This window comes from Vitis vinifera, chromosome 5, assembly GCF_030704535.1.
Source record: "Vitis vinifera cultivar Pinot Noir 40024 chromosome 5, ASM3070453v1".
In the NCBI taxonomy this organism is placed as follows: Eukaryota; Viridiplantae; Streptophyta; class Magnoliopsida; order Vitales; family Vitaceae; genus Vitis; species Vitis vinifera.
In genome coordinates this window covers 18,874,701-18,900,860 of record NC_081809.1, presented here as the reverse complement: position 1 = coordinate 18,900,860, position 26,160 = coordinate 18,874,701, and the positions used below count along the sequence as shown (strand labels likewise).

Sequence of the window (26,160 nt, the reverse complement as noted above, 5' to 3'; positions counted from 1 at the left end):
TATTATATACTTTGTTTTGTTGGATGATCGTAAATTCATATTTTCTGCATCTCCTTTTGCCTTATTTTTTCCTGTTTATATGATCTTGCATATGTGGTGGTTCACTCAAAACTTACGAAGCATTATGACATTACTTATGGGCTAAAAACATTAAAATAATGTGGTAGTTGTAAAGTACTGCTAAAAAGTTCACTAATACTCTTGGGCTAATAGGATGTCATTTGAAGTTTCTTATATCATGAACAGAAGCTATTCTTTAGCACTATGATATGTTGTCTCTTTACGAGTTACAATATTGAAAAGTGTATGGAGGATTAGTGGATGAAACTTATTATTATTTTTTTGATAGGTATTAGTGGAAGAAACTTATGCCAAGCTAAGATATGGGTAGGAGCCAGATTGTCATGGTCTGACAATTCCCTGCAGTGGAGAGAAATCTTTTTGATATTAAAGAAGAAAATGGTGGTGGAGACTAGGCTCCCCATTGCAGAGAGGAGTTGTGAGGCATTGATTACACTAGGCTTCAAGAAGGATGAGATTTCTTGGCTCAATAGCATCTAGAAAGGAAAAAGCAATGTTTTTTGGGTAGATTCTTGGTTTCTATTGGAAGTTTAAATGTAAATCTAGGGTCATTTACTTGAAACTTGTTGTAAGGTGTGGAAGGTAAATTTGAGGGAGTTTTAGATGAATGAATAGGAGACTCTTTTCCATGGTATTATTGAAGGAGTCCAACTGTAGTGGCTGGACAATTTTTCAAGAAGGATGAACAGTAAACTGGCAAAAAAGGCATTTGAAGGTTGAATAGTATGCCTTTTCTTCTAGCACATATGGGAGTATGGTTCACAAGGAGGGTCTAAGCAATGGAGGAGCCAAGCTGCTGTGTGCATATGAGCGGGAGCAGTGATCTGCAAAATTCTAAGCACAACAGGAGAGTCGGTTTCAGCTGCATGAATGATGCAGAGGCAGCATGTAGGATATGGTGTGCATCACACCATTTTTCACCATCTAAGCAAATATTTATTGATTTATTGAATAGCGCATATCTTTTTGTGTGGGATTGGGTTGCCGGTGTTAGATAGTCAGGTTCATTTTTGGAGATAGCTGTTAAAAACTAGTAAGTTCCCGGAGCACTTAAAGCTGGGTTAATCAGATGGCCCATTGTTGAAGCCTGTAAATATTTCTTGAGGGAGCGTCAAGGGGAGTTATTTCAAAATCTCTTGCTGATGTCTGTTGGAGTTGCACTTAGGGCATGGATAGAAGGAAATTGTTCTTGACCCGAGTGTGTTGCACTTAGGGCATGAATAGACACAAATCGTTCTTGAGCTGAGTGTATTGCACTTAGGGCATGAATAGAAGGAAATTGTTCTTGAGCCAAGTGTACTCGATAGGTTAATGTACTTAACTCATTCCCTCTTGGTGTTCATAGGGGAGGAAAAATTGGTTCAACGTTAGGAAATTTGATGGAGTGTGGATGAGTGGTAGGAAGGTAGACATATTAGAAAACCAGCTGTCCTTGACCTAAATCTACTTGAATTAGATTCAAAATGTTGATTGCCCAATCTCAAATGTTATTGGAATTAACCTAGCCTGTGATTAAGGCCCAAATATTTGAAGCAAGGCCTTACAGACTCAAAGATGCTCAATTGCCCTCTCAAAGAATTGAGTTCATAGCAAGCCACTTTTAACTAGGAATTATACTTGTAATTGTTATAAGTAAAACAAACATATGAAAACAAAGACTCTATGAAAAACCACCAGGACTTCTCAAGGGAGTATGAGATCCCAATGAAGTCCACAAAAGATTAGCTCCTTATTTGGTCAACTTATCAGCTTCCAAGTTTGTTGGTCTAGATCTCCTGAGGCTTAGGTGCAAGGTGTAACCTAAGGCAAGCTTAAGCGAAGTGTGACAAAACTTAGAGAGCATGTGCAGTATTGTACATGCTAACATTTGTCATTGACTCATATATCACTAAGTACAAAAAATTAGTTCTTATGGTCACCAAAGTCAATGCAACTGAAGCTAGTAGGTAGAGATGTAAAAATGGGGCAAATTGCTGGCATGGGGTTGAATCAAAATCCTTTGAGATTTCGAAGGAGATGGTTAAATGCAGGGAAGTTGACATGATTGTGGAGGAAGGGCAAGGTCTCTCCTCTTGGATCAGATTTGGCGAGAGGGGCCTATCTATGTTGTTGGAGGGCGCTGAAGTTTGGTGTGTTGGTAAATTAGAAAGCCTTTAAGGATGGAGTGGAAAGATTGTGGAAGAGTTTATTAATTGGAATTTTGTAGTTTATTGCTACGTTTTGTTTTGTTTGCAAAAGGGAAAAGATTCTCCTTAATCTTTTAAAAGGAAGGGGCTTTCTAGGGGGCTGGAGGACCCTAGCTAGTAAATTGAAGAGTATTGGTGTTTTCCAATTGCCTAAACCTACAAAGGAGCCTACAGAATATGATTGTGAACTACGGGAGTGTGTAGAAGAATCCCCTCAGAAAGGGGTCTCTTATGCGGAATTTGAGAACACTAAAGATGTTGAGAGGTTGTGGCATATAGGTTTTGGCTCTTTCGAAGGAAAGGGATTGCAATTGGATTAATGGAGGTTAGAAACTCAAGCTGGGTGTTTAAGGGAAGGGGTTTGTGCAAAAGAAATTTGGGTCAGAGTGGTTGGGTTGTCATTGTACTTGTGGGAAAAAAAAATTCTTTAAGATGGTGGGTGATGTGTGTGGAGGATTTGTGGCTATGGATATGGATACAATGGAGACTCCATCTGCAATGGGCTAGAATCCTAGTAAGTTCTGATAGGAGGAGGGTTCTTGCATGTGGCAGCCAAGACTTTAGTCTACGTTGTTCAATTATGGTGGGAGATCCAACATGGATGTTGATGGTTTCTCTGAAGGAGGATTCTAGGATGTACGAGGTTAGGAATGACAGTGAGGGTAGGCCATGCGTGGATGGGTTAGAGGATGGGAAGCGTGTCAAAAGTAAAAAGGTATGCGTCACTCTCGAAGTCAAGGCGTGGTGTCCAAGAGGGGCGGGACTAGCCTTTTTTGCTTGCAGTAGAGATGTGGCATTAAGTGGGCTAAGTGGGGGAATGGCCTCTAAGCTTTTATTTATGGTTCCTGGCGGGCCAGTGGCCTAACTTCTAGCCCTTTTTCTCTTTTGTTGCCCTATCCCAGTTCCCATCAATGGGCCTTTCCTCTCTCATTGAAGGTGAGCCCCTCGTTGCATTGGGCTTGGCCTTGACAGCCGAGGACTCTTGCAGGCCTGGAAAATTATGGTGTGGGCTAGCTTAAAGCCGTCTTTGATAGACCTATTTTGCTGTGTGGTTATGGAAGCTTGGGCATCCAGGAGCTTCTCCTTGGTCTCTGCATCTTGCATGAGCTAGGTGGACAGAATGCCATCTACTAGTGCGACTCTCTTGTTCAAAGCAGATAGTTTTATAGGTAAGCTATTGTCAATTGCTCTTTTGACAGCCTCCTATTTCTTCTCCTTCTTTCTCCAACGATGGGGGCTCATCACTGGTGATTCCAATTGCTTGGTTCTGTGGAGGCAGCAAGATGAGGGGTTTCCAGTAGATTGCAAGGGTGGTGGTTATGATCCTTTGTGAATGATTTCTCATGAGGGTTTAGTTGTGGACTTCTGGGAGCATCAGTCTAAAGATTCCAAGAGTGTAGAACTAAAAATGAGTTGTGAGGAGGTGGCTTTAAGAAATGGTAGTCCCAGTTGGGATGTTATGGGAGATGGGAATCTTTTGGATCTATCTTTTGGGACTTTTGTCTCCTTTAACAAGTTTTTGGGATTACCAGTGGATGGTTATGAAAATAAAATTGTGTCCTTGTTGATGAAGATGGAAGCCAAAAAAGGTTGTAGGGTGGCAACCTTTGAGCAAGAAGAGGATGCCTTTCTCTGCCTCTTGTTTTGACAGGGAGCCGTGGACGCTAGAGTGCTTGGTTAATTACAGTCAATCAAGAGGAAAAGAGAGGAGTTGGAAGTGTGGTTGGGAAATAGTTTCTCAGTGTTCATGAAGTTTCGGTTTTTTGGACAGCCTTTAGTGGATTAAGAGGTGAAGACTTTGGTTCTCCTTAAATATATGAAGGCTAGAAAAGAGGTGAGGGACCAGGAAGGTGGGAAGAGAAGGAGGTTTTTGGATTGGAATTGCTTGTAGACTAATTTGAACAAAATCCCTAATACTGAATACTAAAGTTTCAAAGACAAAGTCTATATAGCGTGATGATAAAGGCAAAGTCTATATAGCACGATAATAATTATATTTGGAATTTTAGAGCTTGAAATTTAGTAATGGATGCATATATAGCATCTTAGAAAATTGTTATGTTTGTTGTAGAACCCATGCACCAACTGAAATAAATTAAAATATTGGATGGAAAATTTCCCTTTTTGTAAATTTGAAAAAGAGGACATGCATGAACATCATAAAGTAGTACTGCTACATTAAATTTGCCAAAATAGATTCAAAAAGAGAAAGAGACCATGCATGAACAAAATAAAGTACTGCTACATTGAGTTAGCCAAAAAAGAATCAGAGATAGAGAGAGAGAGAGAGAGAGAGGAAACAAATTTAATAGGATTAGGAAGCTTGAAATTAAATATTTAAATATTAAGAAAGATGACTGCCAAAATTAGTTCATAAATTGTGTAATTCAGGAAATTTCTATCAACAAAGTAAACATTTATAAATAGATTTGAAAATTAAAATCATGACCCCAGTCAAGTGTAATGCTTTTATGCGTAGTATTGAATTGGAAATTTGGGTTCAAGCAAGCAGTCCTAGTTGAGATGAGGCAAGATGGAAAAGAATTTGGAGCTGTGTGAACTAAAGAAAAAAGGCACAAAACATGGATAAAATTAGAATTTTGGATTTTGGAAAATTATGAGAAGGTTCTACCATATAGTTTTTCACTAAATTAGCCAAGAATTTGTATAACATTTTAAGTAAAGTAAGATTAGGTATTTGGAATGCTAAAAAAAATGTCAAGATGCTGTGATTATTCATTGATCTAGTAGTTTAAGCTAGTTCCATAAGTTTTGTCTTTGAGTGTAAATCCTGTATGGTACCAATTTTATGGTTATCTTAGGAATTGATAGGGATTTTTTTTGGATAGGAAACAACAAAGAGATATATTGATAGAAAAAGAAGTACAAGAGAAGGATGAGAAATCCTCCCACCAAAGAAAACTAAATTACAAGAATACAAACACAAGAAAGTGCGCAGTAAAACAAGCGAACACTCTAGGTTAGACCAATGGGATTACACACCGCTAACCAGTCAAGTTGTAATACATTAAGGGGAGTTCCTTTAACAACCTTGGAACAGAAAGGCCAAAGAGAAGCAAGGAAAAAAATAAAATCCCAAAGATACTCTGAATTCCTTGTTTTATCTTCAAAAACCCGAATTAAAGCGACACTCGCAACTTGCCACAAAACTATCCCCCTCTTAGATGAACCAAAACCATTAAATTTGATGGACATCATGTCAAAGATGCTCATCGAGGGAACCCAATCCATCTTGGTTAACTGAAATAATCTCTGCCACAACCCCATCGTCAGAGAGCAATGTAGGAAAAGATGATCTGTTGATTCCCCATGCTTCATGCACATAATACAAATATCAGGACTAAGAGCTTTGTAGAGTCTTCTCAATTGTAGCATGTCATTAGTATTTACCTTCTTGTGTGCCACTAACCAGACAAAGGACTTCACTTTGAAAGGGACTTGAGATTTCCAAACGAACTTAGAAGGAAAAACCTGAAGAGAACCAGAAAATTGGGATAAGGCTAGAAAGAAAGATTTGACTGAAAAAAGCCTTGAAGGAGATAAAGGCCAAGATCGGGCATCTGAAACCGGAGGTGATAGATGCAAACCATCAAGTGACCGCATGAGGCCTTTTAAGTCTTCTATCTCAGAATCTGAAAGGTTACGGAGGAAATTAAAGTTCCAAGAGAAAGGACGAGTAGAACCGAGAATTGATGAAATAGGAACATTTTTATCCAAGACTACTCTAAATAGTCTTGGATATTGGGATCCCAAAGGTTGGTCCCTCCACCATAAATCTTCCCAGAAACGAATTATTTCCTCATTTCCTACCACAAACCGAGTAAACATGGAAAACTCCTAAAAGACTTGTGCAATAGCCTTCCAAGGACAATGATGTGACCATTTGACTAAAGTGTTAGCATCCCAACCATTAGAGTGTGATCCATAAATGCTTAAGATGACCAGATGCCATAGAACTGAACCCTCTCTAAGGTACCTCCACAACCATTTCCCTAAAAGAGCGAGATTCCTTAGAGATATCTTCCCAAAACCCAATCCGCCTTTTGCCTTCGGTTTACACACTACATCCCAACTAATTAAATGATCTCTTTTGTCTTCTCCAATCCCTGACCATAAAAAATCCCTTTGCAACCTCTCAATTTTTGCAGCCATTAAAGCGGGTATCTTAAACAAGGAGAGGATGTAACAGGGCATGTGGGTGAGGCAAGATTGGATAAGAGTTATCCTTCCTCTAAAAGATAAGTAAGTCTTTTGCCACCCATCTAATCTTCTTGAGATTCTCTCAATCACTGGATCCCAAAAGCCACATGCCTTGGGATTCCCTCCCAAAGGAAGGCCTAGATAGAGTATAGGCCAACCAGAAGCCTTGCAATCAAGCAACTTAGCCAATCTAGAAAGATAATTTTGATCAAGATTGATGCCATAAATATTACTCTTGTCAAGGTTGACCTTGAGCCCAGAAATATGCCTAAACACTAGCAAAAGACTCTTGAGCGACTATAGTTCTTCCTCCTTAGTGTTAGAAAAGAATATGGTATCATCTGCAAATTGCAGATGAGACACCCTAGTTTTGTTTCTACCCACCCTGAAACCCTCCATACAAATTTCTTTCCTCTGCTCTCAATAGCATCTTGCTCAGTACATCTGCGACTAAAGTAAACAAAAAAGGGGATAAAGAGTCTCCTTGTCTTAAGCCTCTAGATGCCTTAACCCACCCTTTAGTGTTTCCATTCACCAAGACTGCATAAGAAACCGAGGACAAACAACCACTCATCCATTTCCTCCATTTAGGACTGAACCCCTTCTTCTTCAACACATGATCCAAAAAATCCCAACTCACATGATCATAAGCCTTTTCGAAGTCAATTTTGAAGACGACACCTTCCTCCCCTGATCGTCTTCTTTCATCCACTATCTCATTGGCTATGGGAACAACATCCAAAATTTGTCTCCCTTGAACAAAAGCGCCTTGAGTAGAGTGAATGGTTTCATGTAGAACCCCTCTTAGACGCCCTAAAAGCACTTTGACTATTATCTTGTAGAGGCTAGTGATCAAGCTAATGGGTCTAAAATATGAGATTTTCTTTGTCAAATTCCTTTTGGGTAACAGAATTATGGAGACATTAGTGCTTTGATTGATAATTCCGCTCCTGTGAAACTCTGCAAACACTCTCACTAAATCCTCCTTGATCACATCCCAACAATCTTGAAATACTGCAATGGTAAAGCCATCAGGCCCCGGCGCCTTATCCCTATCCAACTGAAAAATGGCCTTAGAAATCTCTTCTTCAGTGAAAGGGGAATCCAACCTAGACGCGCTCTCTTCCGAAATAGGGGACCAATCTAATCCTTCAACACTCCAAGACTCTCCTGTAGGACTCGCGTAGAGCTTTTCAAAGTAAAGTAAAATCTCCTCTGTGATACTCTCGGCATTATTCAACACTAATCCCCTTTCATTCTCCAACACTTTGATAAATTTCCTATTTCGCCTGTCATTAGCCACTTTATGAAAAAACTTTGAGTTATAATCCCCTTCCTTAACCCATTTCACCCTAGCTTTTTGTCTCCAATGAATTTCTTCCCTTAAAATTAATTCCTCTAGCTCCCCTTTTCTTAAGGCTCTTTGAACTAAAAGATTAGAAGTGAGACCCCCTACTTGCTCAATGGCATCAAAGTTAGCTAAATCATTGAGGATGCTTTTTTTCCTTTCCTTTAGCTCTCCAAAAGAAACCTTATTCCACTCTTTCAAATTGGCTTTAACAAATTGTAATCTCCTCATGAACTTGTGACCTTCCCACCCATTTCCTTGAAAACCTCTCCACCAATTTCTAAAGTTCTCCTTGAAACTAGGATGTTGCAACCACATATTCTCAAACCTAAAAAGTGTTGGGCCCCATTTGAACGGGTTGGTATCCAAAACAATTGGCCAATGATCCGATGTCCTTCTAGGAACGGCTTCTTGAAGGCCTTGGGGAAAGAGCTGCCCCCACTCATTTGAGTAAAGAAAACGATCCAATCTCTTACACACGGAAGACTCTTGCAAGTTTGACCAAGTGAATGATGCGTTCTGTAAAGGTGGATCAAGCAATTCACATTCTCTTATAAAACTATCAAAGTCCTTCATGCTTGAAGTTAGACTAGAACCCCCCAATTTTTCTGAACTTCTCCTTATGACATTAAAATCACCGCCCACACACCATAACGGAAAAGATAGGCCAAAAATGTCTAAAAGTTTCACCCAAAAATCCTTCCTAAGTGAGGGGCTGTTTGGGCCATAAACTGTGGATATCCAAAGAGGTCTGCAACCATCCAAAGCAAACTTGATTGAGACCGAGAAGGATCCTATTAACACCTCCTCACTACGCAGTTTTTTAGAGTCCCAAATGATCAAAATCCCACCTAAAGCCCCGCACGCCGGAAGAGCAGCCCAATCCTTATTTCTGACCGTCCAGACACTACCCACAAACCTTCTGTCACACTTCTCATTTTTTGTTTCCTGAATCATCACAACATCCGAATTCTCTGACCTTAGAAAATCTTTAACCACCCTTCGCTTATTCCTTGATCCCAAACCCCTAGTGTTCCAATTGATAATTTTCATGGAGAAACTCATAGACCCTAAACCACCAAACCAATGCCAACAGGTCTCAACTACTTGTGGAGCATCTGTTCTTCCTCCTGGAATAAACCTTAATATCCAGAGAGCATAAAACCTCTCGCACTTTAGCCATTTTCCTGGGGGACAGGCCATCTATATGGAACTCGCCCGATGGGGAGACCGCAGTATCACCCTGGCTACCTGTAACCAGGTTGGAAACCTCCTTAGGCAAGCTGGGTTTAGACTTACTAGGGGTAAAACTCTCGGACATCTGGTTTGATAAAGCAAACTGTTTCTCCTCCTCATCACGGACAGGAATGCCAACATAATTTTGGAAAACAGTGCCAACAACGTCTTTTTTAGAAAAAAATTAAGAAATTACTCGATTTTCCATAGGAGACTAAGAAAGAGAGACTGAACTAGGAAGATTTGAACCAAAGGGACTTGGCAAAGGAAGTGCTAGACCACAAGAAGGGATAGAAGAAGACTCGGGTGGCTGAGAAGGTGAAGACAGACATACCTCCAAGTTTTCCACTCCCGGTATTTCACAAATCCCCTCAAAGATGAGTCTTTTACCTTTGATTTCTAGACTAGAAGGTGAATCCATGACTGATGAACCACGAAGATCAGACTCCACTCGGCCTAAAAAACCTTCTATGTCTTCTTCGAAATGGGGATTGCACAAAGCCGCTTCGCCTCTTGACAACGGGGTCCCTTCCCCCGAACATCATTTTCGATTCCTTGAGAAATGACAATGAAAGAGAGGACTCGCTCTGAATCCTCATTCCATCTGAGATCCCGTCCTGATATCCTCTTCCAATAGACGAACTTTGCTAACCGATGATGACTTCCCGAGGTAAAGAGGCTCGCTGCAACTCCGAAGTCCTTGTCGGCGATCGAAACTTGGAGGGAAGAGGGTGGTCCACATCTTCTTTGAAACTACCTTCTCTTCCTTCTCCGCAGAGCCTCTTGTCTGAACCTCAGAAGCTTTCCCCTTTCTCATTGCATCATTTTCTTCCTTTCGAGACCAACCTTTCTTAACAGAGGACATCGCTCCTCCTATTCTTTGGCCCAACCACAACGGGCCTTTAAAAATATAGCCCACGATTGAGTCTGAAGGTGGGCTAGGGTTGGGAAGAGACTGGGCCTTTATCTCAAAGGCCCGAGCATCCTCTCCAGAGAAAGCCTCGTCGCCAGCCTTAACTTCGATTGGACCTTGAGAGCGTGCAACTAGCGGGACCGCCATTGCAGAAGATCCAACTCGCTGGAGTGTTGAAGACGACATCACTACAGTCTCGTGGGCTTGAAAAACAACTGGGCCAGCAGTTGCCTATCCCTGTTCATGCATTCATAAATATTCCTTCCATTTTTCTTTCGGGTCTGTGGTTTTTATTTATTTATTTTATCAATTTTTTTATTATAAACAAGAGATGTGTGTATTAATGTTAAAGAAAACATAAGAAGGATGAGAAGTCCTCCCCACAATTACAAAAAATCTTATCAAAATATGATTGAACTCCTCCGCTGTACAAGGAGTCTATACAAAAGGTTTAGACTACAACACAATATACAAAGATGTTTTCTCCTGAAATTCTGACTAAGCTCCTCTCAATAATGTCAAAAGCCTTTTGATTTACACATTGAATGCCAATTGAGTTGAATAACACTGAGAGGGATGCCTTTAAAGCTTTGGTGCATGAGGATGAGGCTCAAAAAGAGGAATAGAAGTGAAGTAAAGTCCACAACCTCTCTACTTGAAAAAATTTGGCATTCTCTTGCCACTCAATCCAAGCAAAGTGAGACAAACAATTTGCCAAATGGTCTTTCCTCTAATGGAGTCCCCAAACCCCTATATGAAATGAACATCATATCACATATACTCCTTGGTGGAACCTATTCAATCCTTACTTGTGTGAATAGATAGTACCAAAGCCTAAAGTTATCAGACAATTTTGTTATTTTACCATAGCTACAACCTTTTACCACAATGGTAATTGTTAAAATATTACCCTTAGCTATTCGTAGACATTGTACAGTATGAAAATGGCTACATGAACTCCTTGCAAATCTTGTTTGTTAACCACTGAACCTGCATTCAGAATGATGATATTGTATTGTCAATAATTCTTGTTTAATTACCTATACCCAGCATTCCAAGCTCACATTTTCTCTTGACAATGGGATCTTGATGAAACGTTATCCTTTTATGGAAGGGCACTGTTTATTCTTCTTTTGTATGGCGAAGTATGGCTTTCAAAAATCAGTTTTTGTGTTTCCAAAGAGTAGAGTGCTTGTGTAATTACTAAACTTTGCTTATGCTTATTTGGTTCTCTGCTTTATTGATTGTCACAGATGTTTTTTATCTATATTTTGTATTAACTGACCGTTGCTGTTTTAGTTGATTGTGATGTGGTTATTTGTGAACACAAATGATAAGTTGCTTGTTACATATTGCAGGTGACATCTATTAAAAGTGGAATGTGGGATAGCATCTATGATACTTTCCAAGCCATCAGTCAAGATGAATTAACTAACAAACTTCCTGATAAGCATTCTGAATATGAAAGCATAGATGTTGAGCCAAGCGAAAATGATACAGTTGCCATCACTGACTGCATTTTGGAGCATAGACACAGTAAGTATTCTTTAGTTTGTAAATCAGGGTTTACTGAGTTATATAATTTATGTTCACTATCTCAAAATATAAGGTTGTATCACCATTCAGCTTCTTATGCAATCATTACTAGCAGAAAAGGACTTAGGATAGACAAAGTAGGAAAGTTGAATTGCAATTGTGGAGAGGATAAAAAGTTTGGCCTCATATAGGATGGAAGCTACCATTGGGAAACCTCTTTGACATGTTTCTGTTCATGTCCATATTCGTGTCCCTTGAGATGATATAGAAGTTTGCTGCTAATTCTTTAACACCAATTTTGAACCTAAAATTTCTTTAAGTGTGCGACTGGTGTCAACATGCCCCTTGCTTTCTGCTACAAGAGAAAACCAACTTGGTGGCAGCTTCAAAATTATTGTGCCTGATAGAAAAAAAAAAAAAAAAAATCCTGCACTGCACTGCAGCTCATACAGCTTGATTAAACCGAAAACTGGTCAACCAAGGTTTGGGTTTCTCAAACTGTAGCAGAACTTGTCAACCGAGTATTTTCTGTGTTATAGGATTTATTTATTTATAAGCAATGAAATATGTATATATACGAAAAGGAAAGATGTACACTAGAATACACAGGTCATATACGACTGGCACAAAGCAACAAATCCACAAAAGAGAATCAGAAACCAACTCTCTCTCTCTCTCTCTCTCTCTCTCTCTCTCTCTCACCATGATCCTAACTCATCAACAAAATCAATCAATGGCATTGAACCTTCTTCTATATGCATCCTAACCTAAGCTAATAATAGATTACTTAGGAACAACCATTTCAACTTATTCTTAGACTAATCTTCATTTCCAAACTTTCCATGGTTTCTCTCCTTCCATGAAGTCTAAAAAATGTATAGAGTGACTCACCAAAACTTCTTCTGTTTTCTCTGTATAAAAGAGCCTTTCTGGCTTAAAAAAGTTTGTTTGACAGTAGAAGGAAGCACCCATAATTCACCAAGTAGGGAGAACAACATTTGTCATAGAACCCTTGACATGGTGCAATGAAAAAGAATGTGATAAGTTGATTCTCGTTTGATTTTACACAGATAGCGTTTGTTTGCTAGCGGTCATCGTCGTCTTTGAAGCTAATCTAATGTCACAACTTTTCTCCAACTTGCTTCCCAAGAAAAAAAAGCTCCCTTTAGTCAAGAGCCAAGAATTCCAAATAATGCCCAAAGTGAAGGGGTTTGACACTTTTGAGGGTTCCACCCTGCACCATGTGTCCTCTCAAAACTTCACCCTTCTACCATCACCCACTTCAAAAGCAACCCTACTATCAAGGAGGTCCCACCCTTCTTGATAGCTTTCCACATTTTGACCCCATGCCCATTTCTCACGTTGCAAGACTTCTAACTCCCTCTTTCCTCCCTACCTATCAAAAAAAAAAAAAAAACCCTCTTTCCTCCCCATACTTACCCTTCTACAACTTGTTTCCAAAAAAGCTTCCCCTTTTGAAGTGAATCTCCAACTCCACTTTTCAAGAAGAGCATGATTAAGAAATGAAAGACTTATGATGCCTAGCCCCCCTTATTCCTATCCATACACACAAATCTCATCTTACAAGATGCGACTTATTCTCCAAAGCCCCACCTCCTCAAAGAAAATCTCTTTGCAATTTTTCTAGTCTTTTGTGAGACCTCTCTTTCATCCTATTCCCATGCTGATTTTGATTTGAAAGGGGCACCCAATGGTAGACCTAGGTAAGAATAAAGAATCTCTCCCACCCTACAATACAACTCCATCACCAAATGAATGTGAGAATTTCTGGGTTTCCCAAAAAGCCCAAAAATAAATGTGGAAGGTGATGGGGGCGAAGGAGGGGGAGAAGGAAGAAGGAAGGGTCCTAGTACTGGTCAGCCATGTTTTCAGGTATCACAAACAGTTGTAGGAGTTGGGATTTACTAATTGATATGCCAAGTTTTTGGGTACCACATACAGCCGTGTGAGTTAGGATTTTTATTAAATGAATGTGAGAGGTTTGTGTATTTCCTAAATGACCAAAAATGAGCGTGGATAGAGGGAGGGGCCACCAAAAGGGCTTTTGTATGGTAAGGAAATCATTAGTTGAGGAATGAGAAATAAAGGTGATTGGTAGATTTGGGATGGGGAAAGAGCCATAACAAAAGAGATGGATGGTGTTCTTCTTTTTCTTTGTAAGATGATATACAACACGATCCACTTTCTGCACTTTCACTCCTAAATGAACAGAACAAAATCACCATGCACATTTGGGGTTTATTTTTATTTTATTTTGTATTCTCTTTCTTTGTTTACCTCATTGATCTTCTATATCTTGACACATACTTCTTTAATGCATCTCACAGGTGTCACTGTTGAAGATGTTATGAGGAATTTAGTTACCTTTTTTGAGCTTGATCATGATATTTCACACAGTGGAAAATCACCGCTTGAAAAGAAGTTTCTCCTCTTCAGGCAGCTTTCGAATTGTGAGTTTTGGGTTGCAGAAAAATTTTCTGTTAAGGAATTTAAGTCCCTTGGTTTTGGAGATTTTTTCACATTCCTAGAAAAACATGCCTCTATACTGCCTAATGAACTGCACAAGTGCTTGACCAGTGACACATATGAGAAGTCACCTTTGGAGGTTTGCATGCTCCAAAAACAGTTGGTTGTATTGTTATCACAAGCTTCAAATAGTTTATGGGAGAATGAAACTTTAACCAAACAGAAGATTTCAATGCTCCTTAAGAGGCAATTCCCATCAGTAGGTTTCAAAATATTGGAAAATGGTTGCATGGACGATTTTCTAGATATTGTGAGAGAGCAAAAGAGCTGTGTGGTTTCCACCTGTGTCTTGTTTTCTTCAACACTTTTAGGCACATATACTATCAAAGACTCGTCGGTTCATAATGAGTCATTGGAAAATTCAGGTACCAGTACTGACATAGGCCAGAAAGCAGGAATACTCGGTCCCGTTACAACTAAGGATGCAATTGAAATCTTAATTAGGGCACCCATGTTGTCTGATCTAAATTCGTGGTCACATTGGGACCTTATATTTGCTCCCTCTCTTGGTCCTCTTGTATGGTGGTTGTTGAATGAAGTCAATACCAAAGAGTTGTTGTGTCTGGTGACAAAAGATGGTAAAGTAATGCGAATTGATCATTCAGCTACTATGGATTCGTTTTTGGAAGCTTCACTTCAAGGATCTTCTTTCCGAACTGCAGTGCAACTTTTATCTTTGTTTTCATTATTTGGGGGAAAAAGACACGTTCCATTCTCACTTTTAAAATGCCATGCACGTCAAGCATTTGAGGTCATTTTAAGGAATTCAGTGGAAAATATGGAAGTAAATGAGAGTCAGGACTCTCTGATGCATGGAAAACCCTTATTCCAACGGGAAATGCTTGATATGGATGCTACTAGTAATTTGAGCAGTGGATCACAGAGAAACATGAGCAGAACAAGTAAAGCGGTTCCTGTTGCATCGAGGTTTCTCCTTGATTGTCTTGGTTATTTACCTTCAGAGTTTCGAAGTTTTGCTGCTGATATATTGCTCTCAGGGCTGCAACCTTTTACAATAAATGGCCCTTCAGCCATTCTGGATGAATGCAATCAAATGGACCAGCGAGTCATGCTTCATGAAGTAGGTTTATCTCTTGGTGTAATGCAGTGGATTGATGATTATCATGCATTTTCTTCTGCTGCTGCTACCAACTCCTTCGTGTCCTCTGGGGCTTTGTGCTTGCAAGCTGCAAGTTCTGAGCTCAGAAGAGGGACAAAGTTTACTCAAAATGCATTGGCTAAGTTTCCCTCATGTGAAGGGGAAATGATAATTTCTGATGGTGCATGTGGGCATAATGAAGAACATAGTGAAATTTGTCAGACGACTGGTAGTGAGGGAGTTTCTGTTGATAGGTCTGGACATGGTTGCATACTATATGCACCTGAGCTTAATGAGCACAAGGATGCAACCCTAGTTATTGAATCTATTAGGCGAGATGAGTTTGGTTTGGATCCAACTCTCTCAAGCATGGAGAGCAGCATGTTGAAGAAGCAGCATGCTCGATTGGGGAGAGCACTCCATTGTCTTTCACAGGAATTATATTCTCAGGATTCACATTTTCTTCTTGAGCTAGTAAGTGCACTATTATTGTTTTCTTAATAGTGATATGTAGGTTTAAAATAGCTAATAAAGAAGGACCGTCATTGTGGATCACTGGCTATCATGCTTCTTATTTTGTTTAGAACTTGAAAAATATGATCTGTTGGCATTATTATATAATTTTCACTTACTGATTTGGTCCATCTTTGGTAGCATGATACATGGTTATGATCTAAGGTTTCTGTATATTTCTGCAAAGTTGTTTCTGGTGCTTAAATATTGCTGAACTTGGTAATATTAGTAATCGTTGTAGTATTATCTGTAGTAGTGTTTGTTTTTTTTTTTTTTTACCTTCTCCTTTTTGCTTATTCCTTATTCCTTTACCATTGAGAAGTAGCTTGTGCATTGTACTTTTTGTGGAAATCGCTTGGAGTAGTCTGAAATACAGCATAAGATTTAAAATATCACCAAATCATGTTCCTTTGTGTTCATATTTTGGGAGACAGTTGGAAGCAAGTTCAATGCCATTGAGATATATGCCTTAGGAGGAAAACAGTGGCGATGGAGTCTGGTTCACCATCATAGGAAGAAGCCATGGTGCCTCCATATTGCTCAGGTTTGAGCAGCATATTGCATAGCTCATGAAGTAGCCAAAGTGGTTCTGTTGGTTAGGAAAAGGATTTAGGTTTCATCAAAAGGTTGAGATAAGCCTTGACTAGAATGGGAGGTTCATTGCAATTTCAGAGTTCTTGCTGAATAGAAGAATTCTCTTTTTGCTGATCCCTAGGAAGCTTCTTCGTTTGTTCTTATTTTTGCTTCTTTGGGGCTTGTTCTTTGGATGGGCTTGGTCCAACCATCTGGGCCATTGTTGTGAAAGGCGTTCCTAAAGTACGCCTAAGCTCAAGGTGGCGCGATGCCATGCTCCGGCGCCTCACTTAACTCTAGGTGCCACTCATTGAAGGAGGCACCAACCATTTGAATGGGCTTGGTCCAACCATTTGAATGCATGGGCCATAGTTGTGAAAGGCATGCTTAAAGCATGCTCAAGCTCAAGGTGGCACAACATGCTCTAGTGTGGCATGCCTAGGCATGATGCGATGCTTTGGCGCCTCGCCTAACTCCAAGCGCCACTCGTTGAAGGAGGTGCTTCTTCTTCTCTTCTTCTCTGACATGAATGAGTTGCAAAGGTGAGATTAGGGTGGTTTTTTTATTTTTTATTTTTTTTTTAAAAAAAAAAGAAAGAAAGGAAGAAGGGGTGAAAACTGTGTTGTTCTGCAAAAGGGCACAAGCCAACCTGACACCGGCCCTTTAAATGATTTATTAACACTAAACTCCATATCAATCTCTAATATTTTTAAGAAGTATCCTACCCTTGGAGATTCTCTTAACCCTAGTTGATAGGGAGTCCTACCCATGTTAAGGTTTAGAGGTGGCAAAAAGTGCCTTGATCCATGTAATAATCTTCCATGGTTAGGCTTCTCAGGGAGGATTGAGGTTTCATCTCCAAGAGCTGTAGACAGAGGATATCTTAACCAATATTTTAAAAACAGAATTGGACCAGTCGGTTCAATTGGTCAAGTTGTTGACTAGACCTTGGTCCTGTTCGATTCATTGTTTGGGCCGAGAAGGACTTCGAACTAGCCTTGAATCGGACTGACCGGTGGTTGGACCCTAAGTTGGTGAACTGGTTACTAGGTTCTGGATTGGCAAAATTGGCAAGCCCATTACATTGGGTTGATTGGTCATCATGGGCCACTTGGGCCTTAAGCATCATAGCATATTATGCTTGAAGCAGAGTAATTAAAGCTTCTTTAGTCCTTTAGTTTTGATGTGGGATTGACGCTAGATGATTTCAAACAAAATCATCATAAATGATGGATGAGGGCTTGGCATTGAGACTTTAGATTAAAGGAATGAGAAAGATACCACTAGGCTACTAATTCTATATTGTTTAAATTTGCAGACTAATAAAAAAATGACATAATTCATTTAATTTTTTTTTGTAAAAATAAATATATAAATGATATATGTAAAATAATATAATATTTAAAAAAAAATTATAAAATCATAGAATATATAATTATATAACTTCCAATATATAAGAAAAATTAAATAATAGAAATTTTCTTTCATTTCAATATATATATTTTCACATTTAAATATTATATTTTATTTAATAGCATTTAAAATATTCATACATTTAAATTGATAATATTAAAGATAAAAAATAAATATTATTGATTTTTAATTTCTTTATTTATATACATATATATTAATTTTTTATAATTATTTTTAATTTTAATAATGCAAAAAATAATATATTTATAATATTACCGGTTCAACCATGGTTTAACTACCAATCATAACCATTAAAACATGAATCGATAGCTTTTTTGATTCAATCATCGGTTCGGTTTTTAAAACATTGGTCTCGATTAACAATGTCAGGTTGGCCTAAACTTGCCCTGATAAATGATACAGGGTCTCAGTTAGCCGCATGATATTTCTTCTACTTTGGCATTGATTAGGGTGGATGAGCTGGAGCTCATAGCTCATCAAGGACAGTTATCGTGGTGACAGAACCCAGTTGGGACATTGGTCAAGAAGGTGGATCTTTTTTAGGATAGCACATGGGCCAAGACTTTCTTAAAATCACATCCTTTTCATTTGACAGTCTAGATAGTGCCTCCTAAACTCACTACCTCATAGTAGATCTTGATTTATCTGATTCTAGAACTCTGAAGCTGAGTTGGATGAGAATGGACAGTTTAGGAATTTCTTCTTCTAATTTCTATCTGTGTTGTTAACCTCTCTGCTTTGGAATTTGAGACAACCATTTATACCACTTGCATCACTTTCTCCTCCCTCATTTTGGGATTCAAGTCTTTCCCTTACCTCAATTTTGGCAGTTCTATTGCAAGGACAATGGTGGAACCTCAAGTTCTAGTAACCCTATGGTGCACATTGTCACTTCTAGGTTTCTCTCCAATGTTGCTAAGGCAGCTCTTTCCTCTAGATTCTATCCTATAGATCCTAACCTTTCTTCCCCTGAAGGCCTGCCCACTGAGGGTATTGTTCCCAATAAGATTTTTGATGTTGTATCTCTTCTGCCTTCTGTGAACCTCAGCCTTATCAACTGCAGGGATAAAGCACATGCTTTGGGCCATGGGGCTAGGATGTATTCTAGGATAGGCTGGATATAAATCCTTAAGTTCTATGTTGCTTATTAGCTGAATTGTATGCAGGTTAGGGTATAGGAGTAAGAGGAGTATTTAGGAACTTTCACAAGGAGTTTAGAGGAGTTCCTCTTAAGTGTTTTACAACTCAACTGGATTGCGGTTTGCGCTTCAAAAGTTTGAAGAATGTTGAGGTTTCTCTTTGTTTTTAGATTTCTATTGTTGGGAGTTTTCTCTTTTGTTCAGTTTGTGTAGAAAGGACCTCTCATCCTTCCCTTGGTTTCTTCTCTTTCTTTTGTATCTTTTCTTTCTCCTGTATCTTTTCTTCTATCAATATATTTTTCTTCTATTAATATATTTTTCTTCGTTTCTGATAAAAAAACAAAAGGAGATCCTGAATGTCGTATTGTTCAAGAAACTAAGATGTAATTGATTGATAGGAAGCTAATAGAAGTGTATTGGAGGCTAAGAATAATGAGCAGATAGATTTATTGCCTTGACATCATGGAGATTTTTGCTCTATCTTCAGTTCTTTCCTGGATAGTTTGAGGCTTAAGTCCAAGGGAGAACCTTTTTGGCCTGACATACCCAGCATGATATATGGGAGATACTTTAATTTCATCAGAAGCAGTTCGGAGAAATCTGGATATTCTTTTTTACCCTGAGTATGAGGGATTTTGATAGTCATTATGATTTTGATTTTTGTAGTAAAGGTGGAACATAACTACTCTATCTAACCCATAATGCTTTGCTAAATGCATGTAGAATGGTTTTCAAATAGGGTGCTTGTATTTAGTTCATATGTTGTCTTTCATGTAATTATGTGATATTTTTGAATGGGGTTGCAGAAGTAGTTTTGTGATAAAAAATTCCATTTATATGGCTAATGCTTACCATGGCTTGTTGCAGCCGTGAAGCTGTCTTCCTTTGTTGGGGATCAAGTTATGCTACCTTAAAAAATTCCCATTTTGCTTCATTTGAAAAATGTGGCCTCTTATTTCTAGTCTGTTTGTTCTTACTTATATGGAAAAATGAGTCATTCAATCATGAATTCTTAGATGATGAAACATGTGCAATCCTTAGATACAAGGCCTAGGATATAAAAGCCAAAGTAATACTGCTGAGGCCAAAAAGAGAGGAAGGCTTATGACTTAGATAGATGGAATATACTATGATTCCAATTCCTGAACTTCTTTATATTCTTTTTTTATGTGGATAATATTGCAATATTTTAAGTGCATCTAACCTTGTATCATATTGCTTCAGGTTCAGAATGCTGATGATAACATCTATCCAGAAAACGTTGAACCAACTCTAACGTTCATTCTTCAAGACAGGGGTATCATTGTTCTAAATAATGAGCAAGGTTTTTCTGCTCAGAATATTAGAGCACTTTGTGATGTTGGAAATTCAACCAAAAAGGGTTCTAAGGCTGGATATATAGGCCAGAAAGGCATTGGCTTCAAATCAGTGTTTCGGGTATGATGAAAGACTCATTGTTTTTGTTGTTGGTATATATATGCTTTTTAATTATAAAATTACAGAAGACGTTTTTGTCAAATAACAGAAAGGAACCAGAAATCCAAAAAAGCCACCAGAAAAAGAAAAAAAAAAAAAATCCAGTCTAGCTATCAGTGGTTTCAATTAGTACATAAGGTCTATCTCCTTGCTCCTCTAAACTGAGGAACATAATAAACCATTATTTTGTTGAAACTTGCACTGTTTTCAGGTCAGTTCACTATTTTTATCTTCTCCTTATTTTGGGGTTGGAACAGATGATTATGTTAAACGGAAAAAAGATAAAATAGTACAAGGAAGGATGATGGACTTGTCCAAATGATTATTTGAAGATAAATGAAGGGGAGCCTAGGAATAAGTTGGTTCTTAACATGAAACATCCCAGAACACTTAATGAAGATAAAAATTTCTAAGAATCTCTTTTGGTCTTTGTGTTGGGTGGGGGAGGGGTGGGGGGAGATTTCTGCCAAACTTTTTAGTAGAATGTCATTTTCTTGGTTATGCAACCGTAGACTTCCACTCAAAGAGGCAGCTTAAACTTCTTGATAGGTCATCAATTTGTAGCATCTACTAGTCATACATCTTGGGCCTCTCCTACCTTAAGACATCCAGGATAAAACAACCATAGAATTCCCCTTGACAATGAGGTTTCTACTCCAATTATAGAAACCTCTTTTAATCCTTCAATAAGTCTAACATCTCAACTGAATGGCCTATTCTGTACCAACAAGCTGGGTGGTAGCCCTGATAAGCCCACCTCTATGATTTTTGAATCAACCCCCATACCCTTCTACCCTAGTTTACCCACATTAAATTGAGCTTGAGATGTCCCATTAACCGGGGAATCCACTAGCATTGATAACATCTCTCCTTCAATGAGTTAGAAATTAATGTATCCAAAATCATTCTTAAGCCCACAAAGTGGGCTAATAAGGTATCATGATAGAAACTAGACCACCTTGCATCAAGTTCCTCAAAACCTTGCAAAGAGATGATCATCTTGGATTAAGATGCCCCTTGCAAAGCTTGAGACGTTCACACACAAATATTAATGGTTCAATTTTATGGAAATATTGATGTAGATATCAATATTTGTCAAGGCCACCCTCCATGACTCTACCAAAAGAGCAACTAAAGACCTCCATAACTAAAAGAAATAAGTAGGGGAGAACATGTGATATCTCACATTGAATAGGGAAAAAGTTAATTGGTACTATATATGTATGAGCTCTTCTTGACCGTATAGACTCGATTTAAAGCCGTGAAGGTCCATTGGGCCCAAAATGGATAATATCCACGTGGGAGGGAGTGGGTCATTACAGAATGGTATCAGAGTCGAATCTTGACTCAGGTATGGAAGTTTGTTTGGTCTCAAGTGTCTGTTTGTTTGACCCTGCAATCCCATTGGACACAATGAGGACATTGTGCCTACATGTGGGGGTGGTTGATTGTGATATCCCACATTGAATAGGGAAAAAAGTTTCTAACACCATATATGTATGAGTTCCTCTTAACTTTGTAGATAATTTTAAAGCCGTGAGGACCCTTTAAAGCTTAGAACGGACAACATTTACACGGTTGGGAAGGGTCGTTTTCAATTAAAAGATCTAAAACATTTATTTATTTTTGGCTAAAAACCCAAAAGATCTTTTCAATTAATTAAAAAGATCTAGAAGGATGAGACATCCTTCCACAAAGTACAAATTTAGATCAAAACAAGGGACTGGATACCATTACATGGTTCCATTTTTGCACCTCTTCATAATATAAATACTCTTCTTTGCTTATAAAAAATAAACAAACAAACAAGAGAAATTACAGAAAACTAAACAATAATTGAAACAAACATAAGATAGACTCAAGGAGGCACATAATCTCCAACAAAAGACACCAATTCCTTTGCTTCTCTTTAAGTTACCCCATTTGCAACTTGATTAGCTAAGTGAGGAACCCATCGAATGATGCATCCCAACTCTGTAAAGATATAAAAAAATTGGCATAGTAATGTATCATCTGCATGAACCTCTTTCCTTTTTAGCAACCCATTAGATAACAACAATAAAGTCCCTTTTTTCACCACAAAATAGTACAAACCCAAATTTGCTTGCTCAAGGCCCTTCAAAAGTGTTGCAAGCTCGGTCTCAGTAGCAAAATCACCTACTAGTTTAGAGTATACTTTGATTACTAAACCTTCATGATCTCTAATCAAACCACCAATCCCAAGTTTCTTTGGGGTGCCTAAGGCATGTCCATCAAAATTTAGTTTAACTGCTCCTTCAATTGGCGTTGACCATGCATGTGAGGTATTTGTAAGCAACCTCCTTGACTTGCATACAAGTTGTCAATCTAATAATATAAGACTCAAGGGGGTGCCTCTATAGGCTTGACTATCATAGTCAGAAAGGGAGAAAAAAGAGTAAAATAGGTCCCAATCTACAACCATTGTCCTTATGCTATCTTAAAAAATTTTTGCATTCCTCTTTTGCCAAATTGACCAAATCATACTAAGGCTTGCAATGCCCTATAGAACGTTTGCTTTTTCATGATTCCTAAAGCCTTTGAAGAAAATAGTCATCTCCACCATCGAACATGGTGGTACCTAATCTATTCTCAGAGGGTTGAATAGTTCATTCCATAAGCTTAAAGCTATTGAACAATGAAGAAAAAGATGATCAATTGATTCATTGCTCTCCTTGAAATAATACAACTCTTTGGATTAAGAGCCTTGAGAGGCCTCCATTTCTGGAGCATACCATTGGTATTTTTTTTTTTTGATTGGTAAAGAAAATTTCATATATAAAAAGAGACGCCAAAAAGGCGACTCAAGGTATACAATACCTATACACCCACCTCTAATAAGGCCTAAAAGACCCTAGATGGCCCAAAAAACAACCCTACTTAGAGCCCAACCAATCAATAAAATTAGCTATAGTCAAAGGGCATCCAACTATGAACAACTTAGCCTCAGACCAAAAAGAAAGAATAAAAGAGTATTTCAGTCTCTGAATTGACAACATATCATCCTTGAATGTCAATCTATTTCTAGCCTTCCAAACCGTCCAAAAAATGTGAAAAGGAGTAGCTCTCCGCATCTTCTTGCGCTTTTTGCCCACAAAAGAACCATGTCAACTTAGAAGGGTCTCTCTAACTGAAGAAGGCAACACCCAAGACACCCCAAATAAAGTAAAGAGTAAATCCCATAAAACCCTTGTTTTTGAACAATGTAGGAGAAGATGGTTTGTGGTCTCCTCTTTCTAAAGACACATAAAGCATCTATTTGCCAATGCCTGTCCTCTTTTCTAGATCATATCCAAGGTTAAGGCTTTGCCCCACATAGCCTCCCACGCAAAGAAACTAATCTTGGGTTGCACATTCACATTCCAAATGCAGCTAGAAGGAAACAGAGACGAACAACCCGCTTCGAGAGCAAAGTAGAGAGACTTGACCTAGAATTTTCCACTCTTTGTTTCAGTCCATGACACCATATCATTCACATCTTCAAGTACTCTCTTACCATGCAGTCGCTCCAAAAATCTTTCCGCCTCCTCTACCGCCCAATCATTGAAGGCTCTTGAAAAACAAGGGTTCCAACCCCCCTCAGTCAAGGGGTCCCAAATATCTGTTACCCACGCTTCCTTATCAACAGTCAAAGCAAATAAGGAAGGGAAAGACACACACAAAGGGGAATCCCCGCACCATCTATCCCTCCAAAATCTCACCTTCTGCCCATTACCAACAATGAAAACCATCCTATTGCCCACCAACTCCCAATCCATCCTTATTCCTTTCCACAACCCCATACCACGTGCCTCTCTCACTTCCCTAGAGCACCAACCCCCTTTATCTTCCCCATACTTCCCTCTAATCACTTGATTCCACAAAACCTCTCTCTCATTTGTGAAACACCAATTCCATTTACCAAGAAGAGCCTTGTTGAGAATGGAAAGACATTTGACCCCCAAACCCCCTTTCTTCTTACTTAAGCACACCAACTCTAATCTTACTAAATGAGGCTTTCGCTCCAAATTGCCACCACCCCAAAGGAAGTCCCTTTGGATTTTCTCTAATCTCCGTCTGACTGAACTTGGTAAGCACAACAGTGACATAAGATAGACAGGTAAATTCGATAACGTGCTTCGAATTAGAATCGCCTTCCCTCCCTTGGATAAATATTGTCTCTTCCACATGGCTAACCTTCTTTGGAAACGTTCTTCCACTCCATCCCACACTGTTACTGACTTAAACACCTAAGGGCATGCCCAAATAAGCGGACGGTAGACTACCCACTCTACAACCAAAATCCCAAGCAAGATCATCAATATTCTCTACCCTTCCTACTGGAATGAGTTCACTTTTTTCCAAGTTTATTCTCAATCCCGACACGACCTCAAACCACATAAGTAACCAACTGAGATAAGTCAAATGGCCTTGAGAAGCTTTGTAGAACACCAAAGTATCATCAACAAACAACAAATGGGAAATTAGAACCCCTTCTTCACTCTTACCCTTCACCATACAACCCAATATAAAACCTCCCTCCATAGCTCTTTTAAGAAGAGCACTAAAGACCTCCATAGCAATCACAAAGAGATAAGGAGAAAGAGGATCATCCTGCCTCAAACCCCTTGAGCTTTGGAAGAAGCCCGTGGGGGTTCCATTGACCAATATAGAGAAACTTGCAGTGAATATTTATCCACCTGATCCATTTCTCCCCAAAACCCATTTTATGCATAACTGTGATAATGAAAGACCAGCCCACATTGTCGTACGCCTTCTCTATATCCAATTTGCACAAAATGTCATTCTCATTATTCTTGAGGGCCGAATCAATAGCTTCATTAGCTATCAACACTGCATCTATCCCTTCCACAAAAGCCCCTTGAGCCTTAGAGACCACCTTTACAACCACCTTTTTTAGCCTATTGGCTAAAACCTTGGCTAGCCACTTGTACAAACTTATAGGCCTAAAATCCCCTAAAACTTCAACCCCTGCTTTTTTTGGAATTAAAACCATAAAAGTTGCATTTAGGCTTTTAACAAATTTGTCGTTTTCATAGAATTCCCTAAAGAAACTCATCACATCAACCTTCACGAAATCCCAAGCAAACTGCCAGAAAACCATAGAGAAGCCAGATTAGCCCCGAAGCTTTATCCCCATTACATCCCAACAGTGCATCAAATACCTCATCTTCCGTAAAAGGCATCTCCAAGGCACAAGCATCCATATGCTCCAAAGTCTCATACTACAACCCGGAAACAGAAGGGTGCCAATCCCCTGGATTGGACAACAATGACCTAAAGGCATTGACTATCCCTTCCTTAATTCCATTCTCCTCCGTAAGCCAAACACCATTAATCCTAATTTTGTCCACATTGTTCCTTCTCCTGTGAGCATTGGTTATCTTGTGGAAGAAACCCGTATTTCTATCACCCTCTTTCAGCCACACTTCCTTAAATTTTTGCCTCCACGTAATCTCTTCAAGTAAAACCCATTTTTTATATTCTTCCCTCGCTTCTTTTCTAACTTCCAGCTCTTCCAAGGACAGTCTGCTAATCTTCTCCTTAGCATCCCAAAACTCCACCTGCTCCAAAGCCAAATCCTTCCTATATTCAACCCTACCAAAGATGTCTATGTTCCACTCCTTCAACTTAGCCTTCAGAACCTTTAGTTTTTCCGCTAAAATAAAACTTGAGGAGCCACTAATGCTATCTCCCTCCCACCAAGACTTCAAGAGGTCCTTAAAACCCTTCACTTTTAGCCACATATTCTCAAATCTAAAAGGGGAAGGGTCTCTTCTCAGACCCCCTCCGTCCAAAAGAAGCGGAAAATGATCGGACACAGGTCTTGGTAGGACACA

At 39.0% G+C, this 26,160-nt stretch overlaps 1 protein-coding gene across 1 annotated transcript in view; it reads left to right on the top strand.

Annotated features, from left to right (window-relative positions):
* The window catches only part of LOC100258878 (protein NO VEIN), a 69,310-nt gene that overhangs the window by 15,795 nt on the left and 27,355 nt on the right, over positions 1-26,160 (top strand). Inside the window, exons 5-7 of the mRNA XM_010651986.3 lie at positions 11,344-11,521; positions 13,870-15,641; positions 20,051-20,263. Coding sequence (XP_010650288.1) covers positions 11,344-11,521; positions 13,870-15,641; positions 20,051-20,263 — 2,163 coding nt within the window. The remainder of the gene's footprint in view (positions 1-11,343; positions 11,522-13,869; positions 15,642-20,050; positions 20,264-26,160) is intronic.